Source organism: Clupea harengus, chromosome 17, assembly GCF_900700415.2.
Source record: "Clupea harengus chromosome 17, Ch_v2.0.2, whole genome shotgun sequence".
NCBI classification, from domain to species: Eukaryota; Metazoa; Chordata; class Actinopteri; order Clupeiformes; family Clupeidae; genus Clupea; species Clupea harengus.
In genome coordinates this window covers 10,404,861-10,429,797 of record NC_045168.1, presented here as the reverse complement: position 1 = coordinate 10,429,797, position 24,937 = coordinate 10,404,861, and the positions used below count along the sequence as shown (strand labels likewise).

General features: G+C 45.3%; 1 protein-coding gene across 1 annotated transcript in view; it reads left to right on the top strand.

Moving 5' to 3' along the window:
* col11a1a (collagen, type XI, alpha 1a) overlaps positions 1-24,937 on the top strand; it is a 78,750-nt gene that overhangs the window by 7,514 nt on the left and 46,299 nt on the right. The window contains exons 3-12 of the mRNA XM_031583937.2: positions 527-740; positions 3,406-3,568; positions 12,393-12,518; positions 14,814-14,900; positions 15,630-15,734; positions 18,266-18,568; positions 20,874-20,939; positions 21,192-21,233; positions 21,401-21,463; positions 24,612-24,686. Coding sequence (XP_031439797.1) covers positions 527-740; positions 3,406-3,568; positions 12,393-12,518; positions 14,814-14,900; positions 15,630-15,734; positions 18,266-18,568; positions 20,874-20,939; positions 21,192-21,233; positions 21,401-21,463; positions 24,612-24,686 — 1,244 coding nt within the window. The remainder of the gene's footprint in view (positions 1-526; positions 741-3,405; positions 3,569-12,392; positions 12,519-14,813; positions 14,901-15,629; positions 15,735-18,265; positions 18,569-20,873; positions 20,940-21,191; positions 21,234-21,400; positions 21,464-24,611; positions 24,687-24,937) is intronic.

Below are 24,937 nucleotides of genomic sequence, written 5' to 3'. Positions count from 1 at the left end.
GTTCCATTGTTTTATGGGTCCAGAGATGTTGAAGCTTTTTAATATAGTGAGAAATGGCTGTCTATCTCTTCGTCAGTGTTTGTGTCTCAGTGATTTCCAGTGATTTATTTTATTGAAGCTTACCAGGAGATTAGATAAGTCTCCCCTAGGCCTAAGAATTACAGTTACAAATAAATTGGTATCCTCTGGATCACGTAATACAAACAAGATCTTGTTTAAAAAAGTGCATCGATTTTCCTCCAGTTTGGATTAAGAACAGAGGGAAACAATGGAAGACATTGAGAGTGTGGAATGTAATGAGCTGTTGACATTTCATAACATGAGCAGGACCATTTTTGGACAGTATGCTATTTTTTCATGGAATAATGGGAATAACATGGTAGATATGGTAGGTATACAGGTATACATGTACAGAGGGAAATAATGTGATAGTTAGTATAAGTACAGGAAGTGGTGAGAGTAGTAAAGGACTCTGTCACCCCCCCTGTCCCAGTTGTTAACCTGGTTCTGTCTGACTGCCCCCCAGGCGGTGTGTTCCCCGAGGACTTCTCCATCCTCACCACTGTCAAGGCCAAGGCTGGGATCCAGGCTTTCCTCCTGTCCATCTACAGTGAGCAGGGCATCCAGCAGCTGGGCGTGGAGCTGGGTCGCTCTCCTCTCTTCCTGTACGAGGATCAGAATGGCAAGCCTGCCCCAGAAGATTACCCCCTCTTCCGCACGCTGAACCTGGCCGACGGAAAGTAAGTGTGGCGTGACGTGACAGACGAGACAGGTCAGCGGAGGGGATAGGGGAGGCCAGGCCGACGGGCACACGGGCTGGCGTGAGGGCTCTAAGCCTGCTTTGTGTTGCTCAGCTGGCCGAGACTGCTCCCGCTCGGGGTCATCTTGTGTGCCCCCATCTTTGTTGGTGGTGCCTCCTGTTGCCATGACAAACCAGAGTCTCCCTGTCCTCTCTCTTGTTTGCTGATCTTTCTTTCCCTATCTCCCTCTCTCTCTCTTTCTCTCTCTCTCTCTCTCTCACTCTCTGTCTTTTCCTCCCCCTTTACTTCTTGCATCTCTCATCTTCCTCTAATTTTTTTTAAAGATATTTACGGTTAAGGTTTTAAGGTGTGTAAGGCTATGAAGCATACATAGATCTAAAACCATAGTAATGTGTAGTAGGAAGGAATGCTGTTCCAAAACAGGTGCTGGTTGAGTGATTAGCTCATACCCTTATGGCCTGTGACAGGGAATGTTCCTTTCTCTTATTGGGGATCGGTGGGGGGTAGATGTGATGTTGCAGGAGACATAGGATTAGTGAAATGCAATGGAGACTGCCATAGGCCATCTGACAGCAGCCACTTCTCTGACTGGGAAAGTGTAATATTGGCTTGCCCTATCCCCACCCGCAAACATTAACATCATGGATTACCTCATCCAATCAGATTGGCCCTTCAGAGGCTTCTATCATGGCAGTAGATTCACTGTAATCCTACAGTACTGGGAAGGCCCAGGAATTCTGTCGCTGAGCTGTGGCTAAGCCACTATGACTCTGTGACAGGGAACAACTTCCTATGACCTTGAGAACATTTATTTTTCTAATCTTTTTATCATTTGTGTTCTGGTGCTGTACTTAGGATCCTTAACTCTTGCCTTAAAGTTCAGACTCTCAGTCTGTTTGCTTGTTCTTCCAAGGACAGCCATGAAGCCAAACAGTCCAATAGGCTTTACATAAAAATAATTTGGTGTAGGCAAAACATTTTAATTCGCTTCCAAACTATTTGTATACATCTGTGTGTGGAAGAATGTTCAGAAGGTCTGGAAAGGAATTTATGAAACTAAGATCTGTGTGAGGATTTACAATAACTTAAGGCCTGAATAATGATAATGTTGTTTAATAGGATACACAATATAGAAATAAAAACAAAAGTCCCACTGCCTTTTCAGGTCCAGTCTCACCTAGGGTTGTCGCTTTGTCCAGAGTGTGGTTTGGTGATCCGCTGTCTAAAAAGCAATGTTCTCTGTTGAGGATTTTAGCACTTATGTGGGTGTTACGGTGCCAGAGCCGGAGCGGGGCCAAATCCTCCCCGACTAAACCCACCCTCCACCCAGACCTCCTCTCTGGAGCACCGCAGCACCGAGGCAAATGAATGTCGTCTAATCACCAGTTTAGGGCAGAATAGTTTTGTGAGAGTCATATAAAGATGATGAAAGCATCCAGTTTTTATCTATAGTCTTAATTTTCATTGTCTTTGGGTGGGGGAAAAAATGAGTTGTTGCCTGTAATGTGATTGGCTTGTTTACCGAGAAGAGCCGTCTGCAGCTTTTGTTTTGTGTTTGGGTTATAGAAATGCGATTACAGCACAAAGACACAAAATGTGCTCTCAATTAGGCAGCCATGTGTTTACAATGGAACACATGTATGGTGAGCAACATCAATATTTTATCAGAACAAAGAGGCTCTGGCATAATTAGACTGTGTGTTGAGTGGAGAGAGCATGCAGGATTGCACTGGTTTAAGTGGATAATGCTTCAACTATTTATCATTTGTGTTTATTTGAAAGGCTCTGGGTTATTGCAGAGAGATAGCCGATCCATGATGATAGATAGCTTCATTGTTTTGATTTTGGGAGCCTGTTGGCTGGTTCATTTGGTTTATGCTTTGCCATTACTTTAATTAAGCCAGATAATTTAGTTATCCCTAAACTGTCCCAAGTGTCCAACCAGCTAGAAATTACTCCTTTAATAAGCCTCCTATTGGAAAATGTGAAAATCTTTAAAGGATCAGTCTATTAAAAGATGCTTAGATGTGTTTACACAATCATATATATGAGGACATGCTGTTTTGCAGTTTTTGCAGAGTTCTGTAACAGTACTCACCCTAGATTTGTGTCCAGAGGGAATTTTGGAGGCATCTTAGCCAACTACCTAGCAAGAGGCCATGCCGAATGCCCTCCCCCCCCCCCCCCTTCCATTTTCAGAACAGTGTTTTTACTGTACGCAAACGTTTGGCTGCCCCACCTCCCTTATCCACACTTTCCACAATGTTCAATGTGTCCGTCATGCCGAGTAACCCAGAAGGAGGATTTAGTTTAGGGTTTAATGAGTTTAATCCCGTGTTAAACAAGGCCAGCGTTGGGGAAGAGGAGAGAGGGTGGGTGGGGGAGGTGTGTGGAGGTAGTGAGTGGGTGGAGGAGGTGTGTGGGGGGTCGTTGATGTGGCCAAAAATGAGGCTTGAATGTAATATCTCAAGCTAGGTGGCAAATTGTATTGGGTTTGGATTTGAAGGCTGGGGGTGGGGTGGTGTGGGGGGCGTACTTGAGGAGTTCCTCTCACGTTTGACACTGTTGAGCTGTTTAACCCTTTCCCTGCCACCCCACCAGCCTCGCTCTCATCATTTCTCTTGTGTTTTCTCTTTCCTCCCAGGTGGCACCGCATTGCCATTAGTGTGGAGAAGAAGACTGTGACCATCATTGTTGACTGCAAGAAGAAGGTCACCAAAGCCTTGGGCAGGAGTGAGCGCGCTGTTGTTAACACCAACGGCATCACTGTCTTCGGAACCAGGATCCTGGACGAGGAAGTGTTCGAGGTAAGGCCCATGACCCCCTGAATACTCAAAGCATTCTTTTGCGTTAGCTGGTATTGCCAGAAACGTGTTTTTATCCGTTGAGGTTCAGAGAAGTTATTATTTTGTCATCAAGCTTTCCATGTCAGTTCCGGGGTCACTTTTGTGTTTCCCAGAGATTTCAGCCTCTCTTTGTCATTGTGCAATTATGGTGCTGAGCTATGAATCTGTGTGGAATTAGGCTCTGTCAAGCAGCGTTCTGGTTATTTTGGCATGTGCTTAACACTCATCAAGAAGGAATGGAGACTAGACCTCTTTTATGGGTGGAGGGATTAGAACAAAGGAGACTCAGTCTGAAAGCACCAAATTTCCAAGTAATTTACAGTCGGAACAGACTCTGGGGGACTCTATAGGCCCTTCCATACTGTAGCAGTTACCTTTTTTTTAACTGCGAATAAACTGGCATGGGGCAGGAGTTTTATGGGCTCATAAATGAAACAAAAAGGGGCTGCGTTGAAAAACGAAGGCGCTGAGGCTGTGACGCAACACCAGTGCTTCATCATTCTAAAATGTCAGCAGAAACTTTCGCTGATTTTGGGTAATGCGGCTTCAATCAAGTGCAATTTTGTCTCGCCACACCGACTTATACGTCTTGTCAGCAATGAATGAAAACGTTTCTGAAACTGAACATTGGCATCCACAGGGGGAGAAGGAGACAGCTAAAAAGGATCGGGGAGGTTTACATTTGCTCTCCTGACATTTTAAACTTCTGTCAGGAAAAATGTGTTTCATGGATGCATCTCTGTCCCGCTATAGTAAATATTTCATTACTTTCAAGCACACTGTTGCAATAAAATGCACCCTAGGAGAAGGGGACTACAGTATGTGAAGGGAAACTTAAGATGGCCTCCCTTCCACATCAGTGGCCCAGTGCAGATGAGGGGCAGGGGAGGTGTGTTTGTGAGAAGGGGGGCAGTGATTGAGTTACAGAGTTGAAAGAGGTGGATCTCCTGCCAGGAGAAGCTGGGATGGGACATTCTTGACTCCTGAGAAAAAGCTTCCAACTAGGAAGTCTTCAGCATGTGCTTACCTGTTCAGCCTGATTATAAACATAACTTCATCCGACTACAATGTAAACACTAAAAATGACATAAAGGGTGATTTCCTCTACTCTTTTATGGGTTATTTGCCAGTGGCTACGGTTCATTTGCAGTTGCATTAGTAGAAGAACTGGTGGCTGTGAAATATAAGCAGTTGATATTCTTTATAAGGATGGGCTCTATTTTCTCTTTGATGTAATACTAAGGAATGTCAGATAATGAAAACAGTGTGCTGATAGTTGGCTGTGGGATCAGAGCTTCTACCTTCAGTATAATGCTACCTGACTGATGGCTATCCTTTCAGCCCTCCATATGTGTCAGATGTCCCATATGGACTGTGCTTGTATACCAGAGAGGGAAAGAAAGGCAGAAAGAGAAAAAGAGACAGAGAAAGAAAGAGAGGGTGAATGAGAAAGATGGATGGTTTGAGGGTGAAGGTGAGTAAAAGAAGGCGAGATATTTCCGAGGTCAGTCAAGATAGCACAAGGCAGTCCTTGTATGGCTCCTGTTTGCTTAAAAAAAAAACCTGCTTTCCATCACTTCCTGTCATGAGGGCCTCTTTTCCCTTGTAATTAAAGTCACTTAAAGGTAGAGGAACCCCTCTTTTAAACAGGACTACATTTAGTCAGGACCCTGCTTCAGGGATGAGAGGTATATGGACGGCACTTGATTATGGTGAAGAATTAGGAACTGCCCTGGTATTTCCATCAGATTGTTGCTGTTTGTTAGTGATTGTGTCAGCCTGGTGTTTATAACAATGTAATAACATGTCAGTCCTTGTTTTAACACGGGCACGACGTTTTGGACAGAGAAAAGCTGAAGTGTCAAAATATTTTGTCACAAAGCTCAAAAATGTGCTCTTGCGTTCCCGGGACCCCATGAACGCGCTTCGCCTCTGCCAGATTGAGAAAGAAAGAGAGAAAATGACAATAAAAATAAATGGAGCTGACAGCATAAACCGCGGATCTGCTTCCTATCAGTGAGAGCGAGATCATGGGACAGAGCTGACGTAGACCAGGTTCATGTCGGACCCACGGGCAGGGGTGGCGGGGATGGCAAGGACACCAGCGGCCCATTCCTGCTGATCACCAGAGGGTTGGCGCCGAACTCATCTCTGACAGATGTAAGCGCGGCGATGATTATCAATTAGCACTCCTTCGGAACACATCTGTTCTGCATTCTGCATTAAGGGGCGGAAGAAACTGCATAGTGCCATCCGAGTACAGCAAGGGAAAGAGAAAGAGAGAGAGAGAGAGAGAGAGAGAGAGAGAGAAGCACTTCAAACGCCTTGGGGTTTAATTAATGGTAATTGCTCCGAAATTTTCACTCACGTCCTCATGTGTCGCTGCCAATAGCTGTTTCTTTCTTTTTTCTGTGTGCTCAAGCATTATTATTATTCAACTGGTCTAAACTCATCAGCTTCGTGAGGGTCTCCTGCCTTCCTCCTCTGGGCTTGTCAGAGTCAAATTCTTTTGCGTTAAATGTAATAAGTCTTTTGTTCGGGTTGCCTGTGGCTTGCTTTGCACAGGTCTTACTGGGTGATGTGTGTGTTTGCTCTCTCTGCTGTGTGTGTGTGTGTGTGTGTGTGTGTGCCCTCTCTTCAGTTTACAGATGATCCCAAAGTGGGGGTGTGTGGGGTTTTGGGGGGAGGGATACTACCAGGAGGTACAAATGAGTTGGGATGTAAATAAAGACAGACAATGACTAATTGTCGTGTGTGACTGAAATACGTCGGTGTCAGGGTGAAGGAAAGGCCATATCGGCCTCAGGAGGGTCTGTTTGCCTGCGAAAGAGAAAGTTTGTTTATTGGTGGGGGTGGAGTGGGGATATGCGACTCCCATTATTGTGTTGCGTGGGTTTGACTGACGGCTGACGTTGCCTCTCTTGTGCCTCAAAGCCATTTCTCACCGGGGTCGTGCAATCACCATGGTGACATAGTGTGTGACGGGTACCACAGTGAGGAGCAGTTACTCAGCTATTTGTTGGTGGCTTGGTCAAATGATCACTTCTATGTTGTGTTTTTTAATATTTCGTACCAGGTTGAGCAGTTTGTTATCTTTCTCTTTTTTATTTAGACATACTTTTAATGGTAGATTTTTTCCCCAGATACCAGTCACAGGTTTTTGAACCGCAGACAGAGCTTGTCAGGGGGTTGCCAGATGCGAGTTTGAGTTGCATACCAAAGCAAGGAGTGGTCTCTATGGTCGTCTTTGTAGTTCAATTACCCAATACTTTATACAGTTTTAAAATATACTTTGAGATTTGGATTTTAAATCTGTGTAGTTTCGGAAAATTCTTGTGTTCAAGAACTACAACAAAAGTATTTTTACCACAGATTTTCTGTCGTCTTGTAAGATGAATTGAGTTTGTATAGATGAGACAACTAATAAAGTCAAAAACGCCATGGTAAGATGTCTAAAATGAGGCCCTATGGCATTTGTAACAGTGCGCTCAGTGTATAAGTTCAGAACAGGGGCCGAGTCTGTTCTCCCCGCGAGGCCACCGCAGAAGTGTACTCTGGGAATGGTGGAGGAAATACCTGGCCTAGCTTTGAGGAACCTCACTCCCTAATGTATTCTGCAGTCAGATGAATCACGTCTCTGTGATGTGTTGTTTTTAAAGCCTGCTCCGATTAACCACCCTTAAAATGACAACTTAGAGGATTTGAAATACAGAATACACACTGTGTGTGTGAGATAGATCCTTGGACAAAAGCTCATTTCAATTTGTGTTTCTATGGTTCAGTTATGTGTTCGTGCCATAGCTATCCCCTATACCCTCTTGGCAATGAATTTGTGGAACCACATGGTTCTGTAAAACAGAAAATGAACCCTTTATACTCTATATATGACATGTCTCCATGCCACAGCCTACTCCAACATCCAACATAGGCTTCTTCTGGAAAAAGTTCTTGAGAGCGTGTCATTATTTTGTCGTTACTGTGATTCGTCTGTTGAATGCTAAGTCGCGCTGCGGCTGCTCAGTTGTCAACCTAGAGCACGGCGTGGAGACACTTTCGTTTGGTGGTGTAGAATCTGACGGTCCACAGATAGCGCCGCCGAAAGAGCCCTCATGAAAGAAGAGCCTCTTTCACGGCTCCTCCGGGGCCCTCTCCCCCGAACCCGACTCTCCACGCCCCCGCCCCCCTGCTGCTCCTTGCCCGTGAGGCACACTATTCATCCTGGTTTGACACTACCTGTCAGACACGCAATATTTTGCCATCTCCTCTTTATATACAGGGTAGATAGAAAGGGAGTCTTTCTTTGGCTGTTATGAGTGCTCTTGGGCTGACTGTGAAGACTGGAGCCAGTGTAGACTGTGTGTGGAAGGCAAGAAGGGATGGATATTAAAGATTGTTTGTAAAGATTAAAGAAAAAAAATGTTGATTAGACTTGGTTTAAGGAGCTAAAGGATATATCCAAGTGGTGTTTTCAGACGCAAAGCATTGTGGGGAGAGAAAAAAAAACTGACACTCTCCCCGGGACTAGAAAGCAGAAGTCTGCAGGGCCGCATCTGTCAGCATTTACAGTTATCCCAGTTCATGAGAGCCAGCCTGCGAAAGCTGCCTTTGATTGAAGTCTGGAGAGCCAGACCTCATCTGATGCCTAAGACACATCTGTGGCGCAGCTAAGAGTTTGAGTGATTTAGCCAAGTTAACCAGTTTGCTGTGTGTATGGCTGTGGGTGTATCTCCCGTAGGTAGGGGAGGAGAGGTGGGCCTAATGGGAGGGTGGGTGTGTCCTTGGAGTGACAGGCATGCGGCCCAGGGCAGAGGTACATCAAAGGTCAGCCCTCCCACTGTTTTGATTGGGGGGCAGCGGCTCTTGTCCCACAAGCCCCTCTGTAATTAGGCCCACTGAACATCTTAATGAACAAAGGCAAAACAAGGAAGAGATTTTGCTCGTCTCTCAGAGGCCAGCCCTGAAACACCTCAATGACAGGGGTAGCTTTTCGCTTATTGTGCTATTTGGGGCATTTAGAGTGTATTCTTAAGTTGCATTTACCTTCTGTGTTGTAAAATAAGAAGTTTTTAGCAAGAATGAGCTGTAAGAGCTACCCAGGACACTGCACAAAGCCTCACTGTGGTATTATTAGGCTCTCTATTGGCTTGCCAAAACCCGTTTCCTGTGGCTTCTTCCTGTGGTGCTTACACACTCTCTTTTTACCTTTGAACTCTGACCTGTGTATTTTTACCTCTGTGAGTGCCGTGGTCATGCTGAGGTCACAGACAAGCTTAAATCATCTCTAGAAAATGAACGTAAGAGCTTTGACGTCTCCATCTCAATACAGCTTCTTTCTCATGCTCACTCTCTCTTTTTTCCTCTCCTTCTCTTGCCCTTCTCTCCATTTTCTCTCATTTTCATCCCTCTTTTTTCTTTCTGTGCGTGTTTTCATACACACTCTCTCTCATTTTTTCTTCTTGTTCATCTTTCCGGAAAAAATAAAGAGATAATCATAAGAACTCTTTCTGTTTCTGATCTGTACTTTGTGATTCTCAGTTTCCATCCGAGGTCCTGACCTTGAGGTGTGCTCTGTCTCTCTTTTGGCTGTTCGCTGTGCGACCCTGCCGCTTAACCTCTGCTCTTTGTGTCATTAAACTGTCTGTGCGTGGGCCAAAAGCGGCATGATGGCTTTTTAGCCCAAAGGTTTGTGAGTGTGTGTGTGTGTGTGTGTGTGTGTGTGTGTGTGTGTGTGTGTGTGTGTGGAAGTGTGTGTGTGTGTGTGTGTGTGTGTGTGTGTGTGTCTGTGTGTGTGTGTGTGTGTGTGTGTGTGTGTGTGTGTGTTGTGTGTGTGTGTGTGTCTGTGTGTGTGTGTCTGTGTGTGTGTGTGTGTGTGTGTGTGTGTGTGTGTGTGTGTGTGTGAGTAGATTATTAAAGCCTTGAAGGGGGCCAGGTGAGGCCAGCTGAAGGCTCTCACCTCCCCAGTCTTCAGAGCCAAGTCATGGGGGCTAATGCTACACAGGTGTGCGCCAAGAGCCAAACAGCCTTTTAGGAGCTCCAGCTGCTCCCAGCTATTTTCCTCTTTAACTACCCCTCTCTCTCTCTCTCTCTCTCTCTCTCTCTCTCTCTCTCTCTCTCTACTTCTCTTCTCCTCCCCCCTCTGTTTCTCTCTCTCGTTCTCTTCCCTGTCTGTCTCTATCCCTCCCTCTTCTCTCTTTCTCTGAATCCTCCTATTCCTCTCTCTCACACCCTCTGAACTCCTTCCTCTTGTCTCGCACCTCCCCCACCCCCCACCCATCATTCATTCATTCATTTCACGTCACCACCCTTCTATCTCCCATCTCCTCAAAGAGACAAACGAAACATAAACACATCTGCTGACGACACATAACGTCACAGTAGAAGACAGAAGCAACATGTCTCCACGCACCTTCAGTCCTCCGTAACACTGCCCCTCCAGTGTCTGGAGTCACTGTGCCGTACCAAACGGACTGTTGTGGGAATACAACTAGCGGCTAATCACTCCGACTTGGCAGCCGATTGGGCTGCAGCACCCCCGGTGTCTGTGCACCGGCTGGCTGGCATGCATGCCCAGGCCATCCCTCCCCTGCCACAGTTGGGGGAATCAGGCGCTCACAGGTGACCCATGAGGTAATACCCGTCAGCTCCAGTCAGGCCCGGGCTTGATCTGGCTGACTCTCCACCCTCAGACATTGGCACGGGCTCGCAGTGCACAGACCGCTTCTTCTGGAGCCAGCTCTGGCTTTCATGGTCTGCTAGACGCGTGGTACACTGGCCACAGGTGATATTTTCAATTGTGGCTTAGAATAATGTTGGTGCAGATTGCGGGTGATTATTCTTAATGGTGCAGTTTTTGTTGGCTGTCAGCGGTGGTGGACCTTTGTTTCTCTGGTCGTGCTGTTTACGAGGGAACGGGGAGTTTTCCTGCCTGGGCATAGAATATTTTTCACAGAGGTAGTTAATAATATGTAGCTTGCAGCTAGCAGTCTGTTGCTTTGAAACATGTAGTTTACTCTTGTATATTGCTTCCGGCTTTCTTGGGCATCAAGTTGTTTATCTTTCATCTTTCAGGACTATGGTTCAACTCTGTCTTCCTTTCTCTCTCTTACACACACACACACACACACACACACACACACACACACACACATGGAAACACATACACATTTTTGCATATAGGCACACAGACACGCTCATAGACCCAGACAAGTTCCTGCCTGCTGATTTATACTCCCCTGGTGCCTTTGCCAAACTCCAGTGCTGCCATTGAAAACCCACAGCAGCAATGGGAGCATACCTCTGATCAGTCAGCTCTCCTCTACCTCAAGGCGTGACTCTGTGACCAGGTTGCCAGCACCTCTGCAGAACAAAACCCCCGAAAAAAAGTAAATAAAACTTTAAAGGGCCATTCCTGGAGAAGCACTCTCTCCTAGAAGCCAACATGTGGCCCACATTGAGTACTTAAGTGAAACCTTTGGCAGGAGTTGTGGTCCTTGAGTGCTCAGAAGGCGCTGTAAAACGTCAGGCTGCCGATCCTAGGAAAGGGATGACCGTGCCTGACGTGCAACCAGTGATTGGTGCTTGTGGTGTTTTTGGTGCACGTCTCTGCCAGACCAGACGGAGAAACCGCCGTTTTTGTGCGCTCCCTCGCATTGAGCAGCTTGTGTGTTATTATGCTTTCTATTCTTACAGCTTCAGGGCGAGCCGGGGCGGGGCCGTATGTTGTTTTTAGGATGTGCCACACTAGTCGTGCTCCAGACTCTCTCGCAAGTGACTTTCATTATGTGAGCCATGCAAACATAGCGTGTCAGTGCCACCGCTCCCCGAGGTTCCGTCCGAGGTTGCCCCCCAAGTATCTTATAGTTCCTGGTCATCCTCCCATCCCACGGAGGATTGCTGTGGGCTCAGGTCTTTCTTCAGACCCAGCAAACCTCAGGGAGCATCTGATTGCTTCAAAATCTTCACTTCACTTCGCTTAGAAATGTCCCCAGATGTTCCAAATAATCAAGTGGTTTATGTGGCTCTTCCAACTGCAGAACTCTGTTGTTCTCAATTTGAAGATTTAGCAAAGACCCTCCTTGTTTACGATTTAAATAAGTTCAGCATGTTGGCTACTTCTATCAGATATTCTCCAGATATTCCAGATCATACCAAAGAGAACCGCATCTGCGGTGATACCATAGCTTGGCTGATAATTCACCTGAGTAGCCTGTGGGAGGCAATTTTCTCTGATTTTCCTGGGCGCCAGCTGTAGTGGTTGGAACATTTGTGTACTGGATTGTCTCAAGCTGATGCAGTCTGTGGGTGTGGATGTAGCCTGATATACTATGTCCTGTTCAATCTGTGGGAGAAATCCCATTTCTGCAGTGTTTCAGTGTATATATATATGTGTGTGTGTGTGTCTGTGTGTGTGTGTGTGTGTGTGTGTGTGTGTGTGTGTGTGTGTGTGCGCGCGTGTGTGTACGTGTTTGCTGTGTTTGCTTGAGCATGCTTATCATTGAGCATACTTTCAATAGCTTAATAATAAGTCTCTCAGAGATGTTATCAACTTGGGTCCTTGGCTCTGGCTACTGTAGCCTGGGTTGCTTCCTGTAATGTCTTTGATGATTAATATGACTAAGCATGCCTTTAATGGCTGTTCTCACAGGGCTCCTGTTTCTTAATACCCCACTTGAGAGTTTGCTACTCTGAATCAGCAGCACACTCATAAATGTCTGTCTCTCTCTCTTTCTCTCTCTCTTTCTCTCTTTTTTCTCTCTCTCTGTCTGTCTATCCCTTTCCTCCACAGGGTGATATCCAGCAGCTGTTGATCGTCGCTGATCCTAAGGCGGCCTATGACTACTGTGAACACTACAGCCCTGACTGTGACACACCCCACCGCGACACCCCACAGGCCCAGCAGCCTGAGGATGAGGTCTGTCACACACACACACACAAACACACACACACACACACACACAAACACACACACACACACACACACACACACATACCATTAAAATCAGCTATGGGTCAGTAGACCTGGAAGCAGTCCTCCCTCAGAGGTCATTATTTCTTTTATTTAGCACGGGTCGAAAAAAATGTTTGCCATAAACAAACAGGTGGTTTTGAGGTTTAAGAAGCCCCATGTGGCCTATAGGGGATTAATGGGTTATTGTTGACGGGGCCCACGTGGTCTACTTGTTCCTCTGCCGTTAGTGTTTCCTCGAGGCGTTTTCTTTTTTTTTTTTGCTCCTGAACAGCTTGGATCGCAATGGAATTTCTTAACGTGCCATGACGTCTAGGTGCTCTCCGCGAAAGTCTGGGATTCGTTCCACTTATGGCTTTAGCAGATCCTCCACTGACACAGAGGAGTGGAAGAACAGTGTTTTACATGAGCATACATTACAGCAGGGAATGTTCTGGAACATTTGGACAGAACATCATTGGTTTTTTGCAATTGCTGGCTTAACCTATTTTTAGGCCTTAGTCATTGGTGACTGAAAGAAAATGATAGGATAGTCTATCCTAGACATACAGTAGAATACTAACTGTAAAGTTGAATCTGTGGTGCCAACAAATACAAGCTAAATGCTTAAACATTTTGAGTCAACTGGTACCTCTTATAAACACGGATAGCAAGTAGCCTGTTTTAATGAAAACACAAAAACACAAACATCCCCCATAGTAGGGCATTACTCACGTACTTGCATAAACATTGACAGCGGCATCTCCGTGGGGCCCCCTGGTTGGCCCCTTGCCATTCACGTCCCCTCATGATGCTCGATGGAACAAGCACCACATGAGAATATGGATAGGGGGAGACAGACGGCCCTAAAGGCTTAAGGCCCTAAAGGCTTCACTGAGACATCGGCACCCACACTGCTCTCTCCAGAAGCCCCTGTCTCCCAGCTCTTGGCCCCAGCTCAGGGCCCCAGCTCAGGGCCGGCCAGAGCGGCGGAGCCCAGGAGTCCTGGTGGGACGGGGGCGTAGGGCCCCCACTATGAGGTCCTCCCCACGAAGGGTTCATGGAAGGCAGCCAGCTCATCAGCCTCTGAGTGCTCCTGTGAGCTCCACAGCTGTATGGGGACTAACTCTCTCTCTCTCTCTCTCTCTCTCTCTTTCTATCTCCCTGTGCATGTAATGGATGGACTGTTACGGGCCAGGCTTTGCAACACCATCCATTTTCGAGCTGATGTACTGCTCTCTAAAAGAGAGATTTAAATAGAATAGTGCAGAGATGGAGAAAAACGACAGAAAGAGGAAGCTACTTTAGTGGATTAATGATTCATGACAAATAATAACCCCTCTCTTCTTCGTACAATTTGTTCAATAACTGATTAGAGCTTTATCGAGAGCTAATAGTTTTGAATTTCATACCCCTCTATTAACTTAATAACACCATTGTTTGATTTTTCACTATTCTTTAACTCTAATGGCTTAATGAAATATCCATCCTCTTAGAAATAGTGCCCATTTGTTCAAGTGGAATACATTTTGTGGAACAAAATGGAAGTACCAGTCACTTACTGAGCTCAGCTGGCTTTACAATGAAAGAAATATATGAGGAAAAGGGAAACCGCCCGGTAGGACGATAGACTTTCCATAAATGCAAACCCTCAATCTCGTCAACCTTAGATGTATGACAGTGTGTAATTTACACGTGGGCGAATGAAAAAGTTCCATGACGGAAGGTTCCAGACATATGGCATGTGGTATTTTTCTCATGGCTTCCCTGACCCGCTGTGATGTTTTATTAGGGCCTTAACACCCACCTGGGAATACCACCATGCCCTCCACATGGTCTTTTTGACAGTAATTAACCTAACATGTTGGAAAGCCCCCACCGGTTTTGATGATCAAAACTGTCCAAATGCCTCAACACTAATAAAGTTTGGCAGATCTAGAGTCTTCTCTTCTGTAATTTCAATGCCTCTAAAAACGTGTTGTGCTATGCTGTGCTTCTTTGAAGCGGAGGATCCATTAAATTGGAATGGACTGTAATCTTTGCCCTGAGATTGCAACAACATGTCCAGCAGTTGGCCACAACACTTTTTGGCATTGCTAGTTTATTTTGCTCTGTATAACATCTGATATTTAACCAAGTCAATGTGTAATATGTCCAAAGGACATGCTACATCATTTTTGTGTGACAACAGTATTGTTTTCCAATACGCTGTTGAAATGCTAACCTGTCTTTGCTTGCCCTCTGTTTCCTCCCCCTATTCAGTATACTACTGCTACAGATTATGGAGATTTATATGATTACTATGATGGAGAAACAGCAAAAGAGACAGATGAATACTCTGAGCCTCAGGTAAACAGAAAAAAAAGAGTCGACATGTTTGTCATGTGGTGTCTTGTTGTACGTCATCATGGGTGTCCTTGTCTCCTCCTTTACTGTTAAGTGTTGTTTCCATGATAGCCTGTGCTTGTCTCTTATGTCTGATATGAATGTAAAGACCTTTACATGTGTTCCGCCCTTTCTAGGCTGAAAAGTACTTGTCTACATGGAACGTACAGCTTTCCTTTTTTTAAAAACCCCATCCTTGTCTGTGTGCTTATGTTTTGTATGTGTTGTCTCCCTGTTGTTCTCTGTCACATTAACCCTATTCCAGAGAAGGCGACGTAGTGCCTTCATGAAGAGGACGGCAAAGTCCGTCAAGCCTAAGGCCAAGTCGTATAAGTTCCTGACAGCCAAACAATCAGCCGCTAAAAAGCTAGCCGCTAAGAAGAAGCGGCATGGCTACCAGGCTACAGCACCAGCGAAAGCCAAAGCCTATCTAGGGGTAAAAGTGCCTGTAGACCCAGTCAGAACCCATCAAGATATTTCCTCTGTAACCAAAGGAAAATCTCTGATGCTAGTCTGGATGCTACCTAACTCTCCCTGCCCCCTTTCACTGTCCTCTCTCCCCGATGCTCCTCTAGACTCAACAGAGACGGTCTAGAGGCCAAGCGGATAACACCTGTGATGTGCTCTTTCTGTGTTAACTCCCGCTCTTTTTTTATTCTTTCTTCTTTTCTGTCAATGTGACACGAACCTCAGCAAAACAATGTAGATGGAGAGTACTATACTGACTCTGAATCTGACTACGGAACAGTAGATGCTACTCAAACTCAGTCTCCCATTGCCACAACCGGAGCCAACGAGGTAATTATGTGCATTTTCTCTATTGCTTCATTTGCTTTACAAAGAAAGAGATGTGAAAAAAGTGAGATGCCTCCGAGATAAAAGGCATAGGTCCGGGAAGACAAATGACAAGGAAGTACATGGTATGAAATGACAAAGACAGAACAATTCAAAGCAATTGTTCTGTTTTTTTAATTAAGTAAGCCAAGGGGTATCTCGATCTCGACAGCAGAACTCTTGAACAGAGACGGGCATGAAACAACATAAAGCTGAGAAGGAACATGCCATGTCCTATGAGTTGTCAATCCACTTCAGAACGTGCATGTTGTCCATTGGTAGCCATATGGCACAGATCTTGTTCGATGATTATTACATTCAGTGGATTGCTATACCATCAGTTTGATAGCTTTTTGTTGTTCGAGTCATTTGTGGTGAAGGCTGCACCATCGTCCAAAATACTCAAATGATCCAGTTTGTTAATTATCCTAAACTGTTCCAATGAGTCCATAAAATGTTATGGACACAGACATAAAATGCTAGAACCAAATTGATTAAAACTTGACTATTTATTTTAAAAGCTTTTTTTTACATAAGGCAGGGTCTGAAATTGTAATTTGTTTTTCATTAGAGATCACAGTCCTTTGAAATCTGGTGTGTTACTGTTTTTGCCTCGGGTGAAATACAATTATATATTTCTAAAAACCATTCCTAAAAAACCAATAGCTTTAACCGTAATGAGAAGCACACAGAGCTAAAGAGAATCAGCATGTCTGTCGACGCAGACTGCCAAGTATCTACCACACAGGATGCACCTCCAACAGTACAGCTTTGTCTCCATTTCCTTTGCTTGTTTGTAGGAGAAATGTGAAACTCTAGAGCCCGGTGAGCTGGGATTTGGGTCTCGCTAAACTCAAAACAGCTCATAGCCTGTGACTATGCTGACTGATATGAGACAGAAAACCGTGAAGTCTCCTTTAATAGTCATTGGCAGTGGTGCAGCCTTGGCCATGATTGACATACTCGCATGTCCAACCAAAGCTGGGCAAAGTTCTCTGGAGAAAAGTAAAGCCCTCCCAAACCCCTACCCCAATCAACTGAACAGAGGAAACCCTGGGCTGATTCCACATTTACACCATGGTTTTAATGTGGGACAACCCCACCTCCTCCAGTGCGATATAGCATCACAGCAATTGCCCCCTTTCCTTCTCCCACTATCCCCCAAGCCTGAAGTCTGTCTGCAACCGCTTTGACTGGATAGTTCTGGCACAAACTCAGTGCTTCAGGGCTACCATCAATGCAGTGCAGAGCCCCCCCCACTTTCACAGCCAGAGTTAGCTTAAGCTAGCATTAGCCAACATGTGCCACACAGATGCAATGAGAGGGAAATTCAGCTTGGGAAATATAAAGCAAATGAAACGGCCTGTGCCCATTCTTTAGTATGAAAGTATGTGCATTTGTTATAGCTGGAGTTGTCCTGATGAATTTGTGTCATTGCATCTTACAGTGTCAGCACTGTAAAAACTAAAACCCTAAAAGTAACCATTAGCAGTCATGGAGTTACAGAATTTCATCAAGTCAGTATATGTATAGTGTGCAGTTTTGTTCCCAAAATGCAGAGCAAAGATCTATTTCATATCTTAAGAGATGCAGCGCATCCACAGGGCACATATGTTTGACCAAACCATTTGACATATTTCCATAGAGTGAAATGCTAATTCTGTAGCCTAGCCATCTCAGCTCTGCAGTTTGGACAATTGCTGGAGAAGTAGCAGGAGTTATGTTTTAATGAAACATACTTTTAGTGTCATTTCAGACTTACTTCAGCTATTTTGGTCTTTTTTCATCCTCATGCATAATACTGCTCTAATCATGGGTTCATTGCTTCTGAAAAAAGACTGGAATAATTTAAAGTCTGTCATAGACTTGTATTATTTACTTGTATTTGATATGTAGAATTTGTCATGCTCTTACAAATCAAGGTAACACTTCATGTGGTCTCTCTGCTCGGAAGTAATTGACAAACGTTGATACCTGTAAATGCTATACAGCTATACAGTCACAATGCTGGAATCTCCTTGTATCTGCAGCTCTAATTAGTTATATTGACATGCAGAAATGAATGTAATCATATTCAACATTTTCACTCATAACAGAACTCAATAGCATATCAACTTAATAATTAACTCCACTCAGTGAGAGTCAACTTTGACCGTTGTACTGAAAAATACCGCTAATTTAAATAATTAATGATTTAAAGTGAGTGCGAATGCTATTGTACCTACTGTTATGTTTGATGATGCTACTGCATGCTGTTGAGTGTTGCACTAAAGCAACGATTCATTATGTATCCATATCATAGAAAGGGACCTGAATGAGGTGTTACCATGTTGCAACTCAGATTTTAACTGTTTATCATGCTTAATTCAAGTTGACATGCTGATCTGTAGGAGATGAATACACTAGTCTGTGCCGTTAACTGCTTGACTAACATCCATGTTCCCTCCAACCCTCCCCCTCCCCCTCCTTCGCTGTATTTGCTTGGGTAATGTGAGGCTGTGGAAGAGGAAATTGTTGGTGACTATGTCCCTGAAACGGCCGAAGCCGGTCCCGAGCCTACCGGTGCCACGGATATGGCGCAGCCCACGGACGCGGCGGCAGCTGCCCCCGAAGGAAACGCGTATGACTTTAAGGAGTATGACCTAAAGGAGTATGACGTAAATGAGCTTGGCGGGAGTCACTATGACTATGGGGCTTACGATGATCTGGGTACAGCGGGGCCCGCCCCGACCGCCATGGCATATGACGATGAGATCGGGCAGGGCAAGCCGGCCGAAACTGACGTCTCCGAAGCCAGCGTAAGTATGGCATACCCCTCCGCCCACCTCGCCTGCAACCCCCCAACCCTCCAAACCATCGTGGCTGCATGAGAAGGTGTGGTGGGGTCCTGTGGGGGGTGATGCAGGGAGAGGGTGGTGGTGGAGAGGTTGTGTGTCCCGTCCGCTTGTAGCTTCTGCGTTCCGTGTCAGAATCGAATGTTTAACATGCACACTGGGTATGTGGTCCACCCTTATGTCATGGCTTGGCATGGAGTATCTGTATCTGTCATTGTGTGAGTTCGTGTCTGTGTGTCCGTGGAGCCCGCCGTGGAGTCCACTTCCGTCAGTCCAGATCCTGAAACACGGTCTTACTTAACTGCCGTCTTATCTATCTTTCTCTCTCTTTCTCTCTCTCTCTCTCTCTCTCTCTCTCTTTCTCATGCACACTATGTTTCTCTCAGTGTTTCATTCGTTTTCTCGGTTTGTCACAGCATGGGCTGACTTTTCCCTTTTTTGTCTTTTTCCTTGGGTCATATTTTCTGTTTTCCTTTTCCCCTCGTCTCTTTCTATGACTGTTTGTCTCTCCCAAGCATCGCACACACATGTGCACACACACACACACACACACACACACACACACACACACACACCACAGGGAGGAAGAAGTCATAAGCACCCCCACCCCCCCCACCCCCCCCCAGGACTCTCTTCACCTCCCTTCCAAACGAGCTTCCTGTCAGGGAGACAGCCATTACCTCATCCCCTCAGAACCCAGCTGTCTAGCCAGGCACACCCTTTTACCTTCTCCTCCACATCATTTAGCCCCTTTTTCCACTCACACCAATCAACATCACTCACTTCCCTTACAGTGTCCACACAAGGATGTATGTTATGTAGTTCAGATTAGCACAGCAGATAGGCGATGGGACCTTCTAAAGTTATTGGCTAATGCTAATTCGTGAGAGAAATGGAAAACAAGAAAGAGATGTATGTTTAGTCTCTTCCTGTCAGATGTCTGTTTTGATTTCTTTCTTGTGTAAAGAGTGGATGTGGGCCAGGAAATCAGACAGTCAGATGTGATGTGTGTGTGTGTGTGTGTGTGTGTGTGTGTGTGTGTGTGTGTGTGCTCAAGGTCTAAGTTCTTATTGTCTTAGGCCAGTATGTGTGTGCTTACTCTGGCAACCCTTGAGGTCTTGCTGAGATGGCTATGAGAATGTGGACACACACACACACACACACCACACACACACACACACACACACACACACACAAACAAACAATATTTACACACATGCACACATATTGACCATAGACACATAAACCCGCCCCCATTCACAAACATACACGTGCGTGCGCACACACACACACACACACACGCACTGAAAAACGAACTTCTGTGAGAAAAACTCACAAAGTTATTGCTTATGGAACATTGCTGGCTCTAGTTGTACACGTATGCTGTATACATACATTGACATGACTAATGTAATTCCCAAGTGTCACTCAACTGAAATAAGCACCATGTCCACAGTAGTCCGCATCCCCAAATAAATGTGTTAGTCTTCCAGAAGGGCAACTAGCAAGCTATCATCACTGATCCTGAAGTAGATACATCATTCATACCACAGACTACAGAATAGATTCAATGTTAACAAGTTCTAGCCGAGGGCCGATAAAGAACACGTTTGAAAGGATACTCCATACCCACTTCACTCTTTGTAAAAAGTCAATACAAGGCTTTAAGCACACTTTCCTGCAGTCTTCCAGGTGGTTCTCTCCTTCACCCCAAAGCACACTGTGTTTATTTACATTGACTTGTTCCATTTCTGAGGACAACACAGCCTTTCTGTCAAGGCAATGACATCACTGTCCATCTCAAGCATGTGTAGAGTATGCACCCAGCATCATGACTAACCCGAATTGCGTGTGAAATCTTTCCAACTTTCCGTCTGACTGTTTTACTGTTGCAGAGTATTCTGAAGTAGCTGCACCTCACTGTAACACCCTTGTAGTGACCGTAGCACCCCATGTGTAAGAATATGATGGATGACTACATTCTGACAGATCTGAAGATAAATCATTTCAATAATACCAGGATCCAATGCTGATTGTTTTTATTATAATATCAGATCACTTTTATTTGATTTATGAAAAAGAATATTTTTTACAGTTTATTTGGCCCCCTAAACTTATCGCATTTAGTGCATCAAGTCATCTTCTTACACAAATATAGAATCAATGATTATGATAATTAGTGCATCTGTAGATTTTTCACCTTTTCATGGACTAGTGAGTTGAAGGTAAACTGGGGAGAGGCTTATCCTCTGTCCGTCCTTGTCTTTAGGTGGGTGGTGATGCAGGCTACCTGGGACAGAAGGGAGAGAAAGGAGAGCCGGCCGTCATCGAGCCAGTAAGTGTCACCTCATAGCCAGTATGGAGCTCTGGAGTCATAGAGCATTTCAATGAGCATTTCATAACTCCAGAAACAGCCACATTAGTTTCATTAGATTGGTTGCATACACTTAAAGAAAAATAATAAAATAATAATATTTATAAACAAATAATATTTGCTATAGATATACTCGCTATACTTTACTGTTGCTATTTTGTGTTGTTTATTTGTAGCTCTTTTTGTTAATCATACACTTTCTACCTATCACAGGGAATGCTCATTGAGGGACCCCCTGGACCAGCCGGCCCTTCCGTAAGTAGAATATTCTTGACATTCCTGACATTTGTGTCATTTAATTTGTGCAGAAATAAGTAAACAAAGCTGCACTATTTGCGTAATATAACTGTGCCCTTGGGGTCATATGAATGTTTAGAGTGCCTGAGGTGTGAGTCCTCACAGTACGTCTCTGTTATCTTCAGGGTCTTCCAGGCCCACCGGGTCTTCAAGGTCCTCCTGGTCCATCTGGAGATCCTGGTGACAGGGTGAGTTTCTATTCCTGTTCCTGAGCACGTTGCTCCTTTAGGAGAGCAGACCTCTGACCTCCACTGAGAGAGAGAGAGAGAGAGAGAATTGGAAGGGAGGCAAAGAAGAACGGGGGAGGGAAGAGCAAAATAAAGCCCCTCCGTTCCTCCAGACGACTTCTGTCATCGTGTGTCTGAAGCAATGAATCTGGCTAGGGGTTTCTTCACTCTCATGATGTGGAACTCCCCATGGATCCTCTCCTTCAGAAGTCCCTGACCTGAACGTGACTTGGGCCTGTGAAAGGCTGTGAGAAGCCTGTGAGACTCAGGAGTGTTGCACTCTTCAGAAATGTGTAGATCTGAAAAAAGCAGGGCAAAGAGACAACATCGCTCTGCATTTGCCTTGATGCCTCTCCTTTGAACATAAAACAAGACCCTGATGTTCCCAGACCAAGTCCTCTCAACCCCTTCCATGACTTCCATCTCTCTGGAAGACCACACAAGAATGGAAAAAGGTTAGCACCCCCCACCACCACATCTCTTATGTAGTATGTAAAGCCTAATTAGTTGTAGCTGTAAGCATAGTGGAGGTACAGTTGAGGACACATGAACAATAGGCCTTGCTGTTGTTTATGGTTCCGCTTAACAGATAGCACAAAGCTTTCTCATTAGGAAACGGCAGGGATGTTACGAAGGAAGACTGCATCCAGCTGCATCTAGAGCAAAGGAGAGCGACAGATGAGCGGATGAAAGAATAGCCGTGGGTTGTGTGTGTTTGTGTGTGTGTGTGTGTGTGTGTGTGTGTGTGTGTGTGTGTGTGTGTGTGTGTGTGTGCGGTGTGTGTGTGTGTGTGTTTATGTGTGTGTGTGTGTGTGTATGTGTGCGTGTGTTTGTGTGTGGAGAGGGGGGACAGGCAAAGGCTGTTAGAAAATGTTGTTTTCATTAGTGCAATCACTGCTTCCTCTGGATGGAATCCTAATGTTGTTCAAATGGTTTCCTCCACCATTTTACAATCCCAGCAAAGTGGGTGAGTGGAGCTGGGTCTTTATTGGTCCAGGCCTCGGGGATGTGTGGAATTGCTCTGGTGGTGAGGGAATAGTAATCACGTGCGTCAGATAAAGCAGTGTATCCTCCTTTCACTGTGAGAGTAAACAGCTGAAAGGTACCATGGATAGGTGTTGTACAAGCCACTTGGAAAACGATTGGAATTGATTTTTTTTTTGCACATCTTGAATAGTTGAACGTTTTATTGAAAGAACTAAATTGTCCCGCATTATTTAAGAAACAGGAAAATCAGCAGTTGTGTGCAAGGGTGTCTGCGTGCGAGGGACAGTGTGTGTGAGAGAGAAAGAGTGTGTGTGTGTGTGTGAGAGAGAGAGAGAGAGAGAGAGAGAGAGAGAAAGTATGTGTGTATGTGTGTCTGTGTGATGGATATCATCCTGTGCCTCACATAGAGAACCATTATAAACATTTTCTCCTAAACAAAATGGGCTAGATTGCCCAGATAGCTGTGTTCCCCCAGCGCGACGCCATAATAAGAACCCACTGCAGCAGACACCCGGTACTCATTAACTGTTTGATTTGGTGCTGTGGCAGGCCGTATGCTGTGTTCATGTAATCTCATCACACCTTACCAAGCTGAGACACATACAGACATGCACAAACACAAACAGTGCGGGACATGTTGTGATCATCTGTCTCTCAGCTCTGTCAAACATGTGTCCCTCGTGGCAGCGTGCCCGTCTCTGCGGTGTCTCCGCGTCGACTCCAAGCGCGACCCGACTGTGGAACACATGGAACCCATTCAACCGAGACAACAGACCTTTTGAAAGAGTCAGGGACGGCGGGCAAGCCGGCCAGATTCAAATCACACAAATTTTCAACACCCGCTCATCAACACTGCAGTTTTTGTTTTTGTCAGAAGCCCTTTTAGGTTTTACAATTTATTCAGATGTGTTAACATCTTGTTTCCAGGTTGCCATATACCATTAGTGCACCATTTGAGAGCAGTAAGTGAGCGCGTGAATTTGGGCCAGGAATAATACTGATTGTGTGTTATCCTTGGAGTGTGCACAATCGATTGCTCACCATAGATCAGAGAAAGTGTGTGTGTGTATGTGTGTGTGTGTATGTGTGTCTCAGGTTGGTGTTAGTTTTGGATGAGGAATGGTGTTGCACCCTATTTGAGTTTGTTCATTTAGGGTGTGTTTGTCCAGCATGCAAATGATGCGAATAGTCAACAGCCCACAGTCACACAAGGACAAAAATGCTAGATTTGGTCAGGAAAGAGAAAATGGTGGGAGTGGTGGAAGTTTGGAATGCACAGAAGTGCGAGACTAATAGAGTGTGTGAGGGAAAGTGTGAGTGAGTGAACGGATGGGTGACTGAGTTAGTGTGTTTGTGTGTGTGTGTGTGTGTGTGTGTGTGTGTGTGTGAGTGTGTGTGTGTGTGTGTGTGTGAGCGAGTGCGTGGGAGAGCGAGTGGGTGGGTGAGTAAATATATTTCCATGGCCTATCTGAAACATCAGTGATTCCTGGTGGCAGCAACCCTCAAATCTGACCTCACCGAATCCCACAATAATTCCCAGCAAAACGTTGCATCATCACCACAGTCATCCTCAAGGCCACGGATCCAGAGACCAGTGGTTGCGTCCTCCCCTGCCCCTGAAGGAGACACCCGAGAATATCAAGCCGTTCTTCAGGTGCCCATGTGCAGAATCCATTTCCTTCTGTCTCCTGATCATAACAAACTACCAGCTAAAAACAGCAGGGCCAGGGCTAGAAAGCCCCTAGTGTTTCACACAAGGGGGAAACAGCTCACGTGAAGCTGGATTATAAAAACAGATGGGCATTATGAGTCTCATAAGAGGGCCGTGTGGAAATGTAATTACACGTCTGAAGCATGACTCCGTCTCGAACATGGAACTAGAGAGAGGCCCACTGACCCACAGCTTCTGGGTTGAAGTCTGGGTTATGGGAGTTTTTCCAGCCTTCCATCCATCACCGGCACCATGTTAAGTTCCCCCTCTCTCTCTCTCTCAGGCGGTCCATGTATTCGCGCACTGTTTCATGAGAATGGCAATATGGCAATTACTTACCTAGGCCCTGTCTAAAGTAACTTATTAAATTTTACTTGTTTTCTGTTTCCGTTTCTCTCTCCCCCCACCCAGGGTCCCTCTGGGCGTGCTGGTCTTGCAGGTGCTGACGGTTTGCCAGGACCCCCTGGTACCATGTTGATGCTGCCAGTAAGAACCCTCATAACTATGATGTATAGGGTTCATTTATGAGTATTCACAATTATCTTTAACCAATCCCAACCTGTGAGTTCTATATTTCAATGCAATCAAATGTTGTTAATAATCTCTTCACACACCCTGTCCAGACATGACTCAAGTGTCATAGATGTGAAGATATGCTCAGAGATAGATGAGAGATATGCTGTTAATATGCTGTATTTATATGGGTGTAAATGGGTGTGGTAGCTGAGGTAGAATTT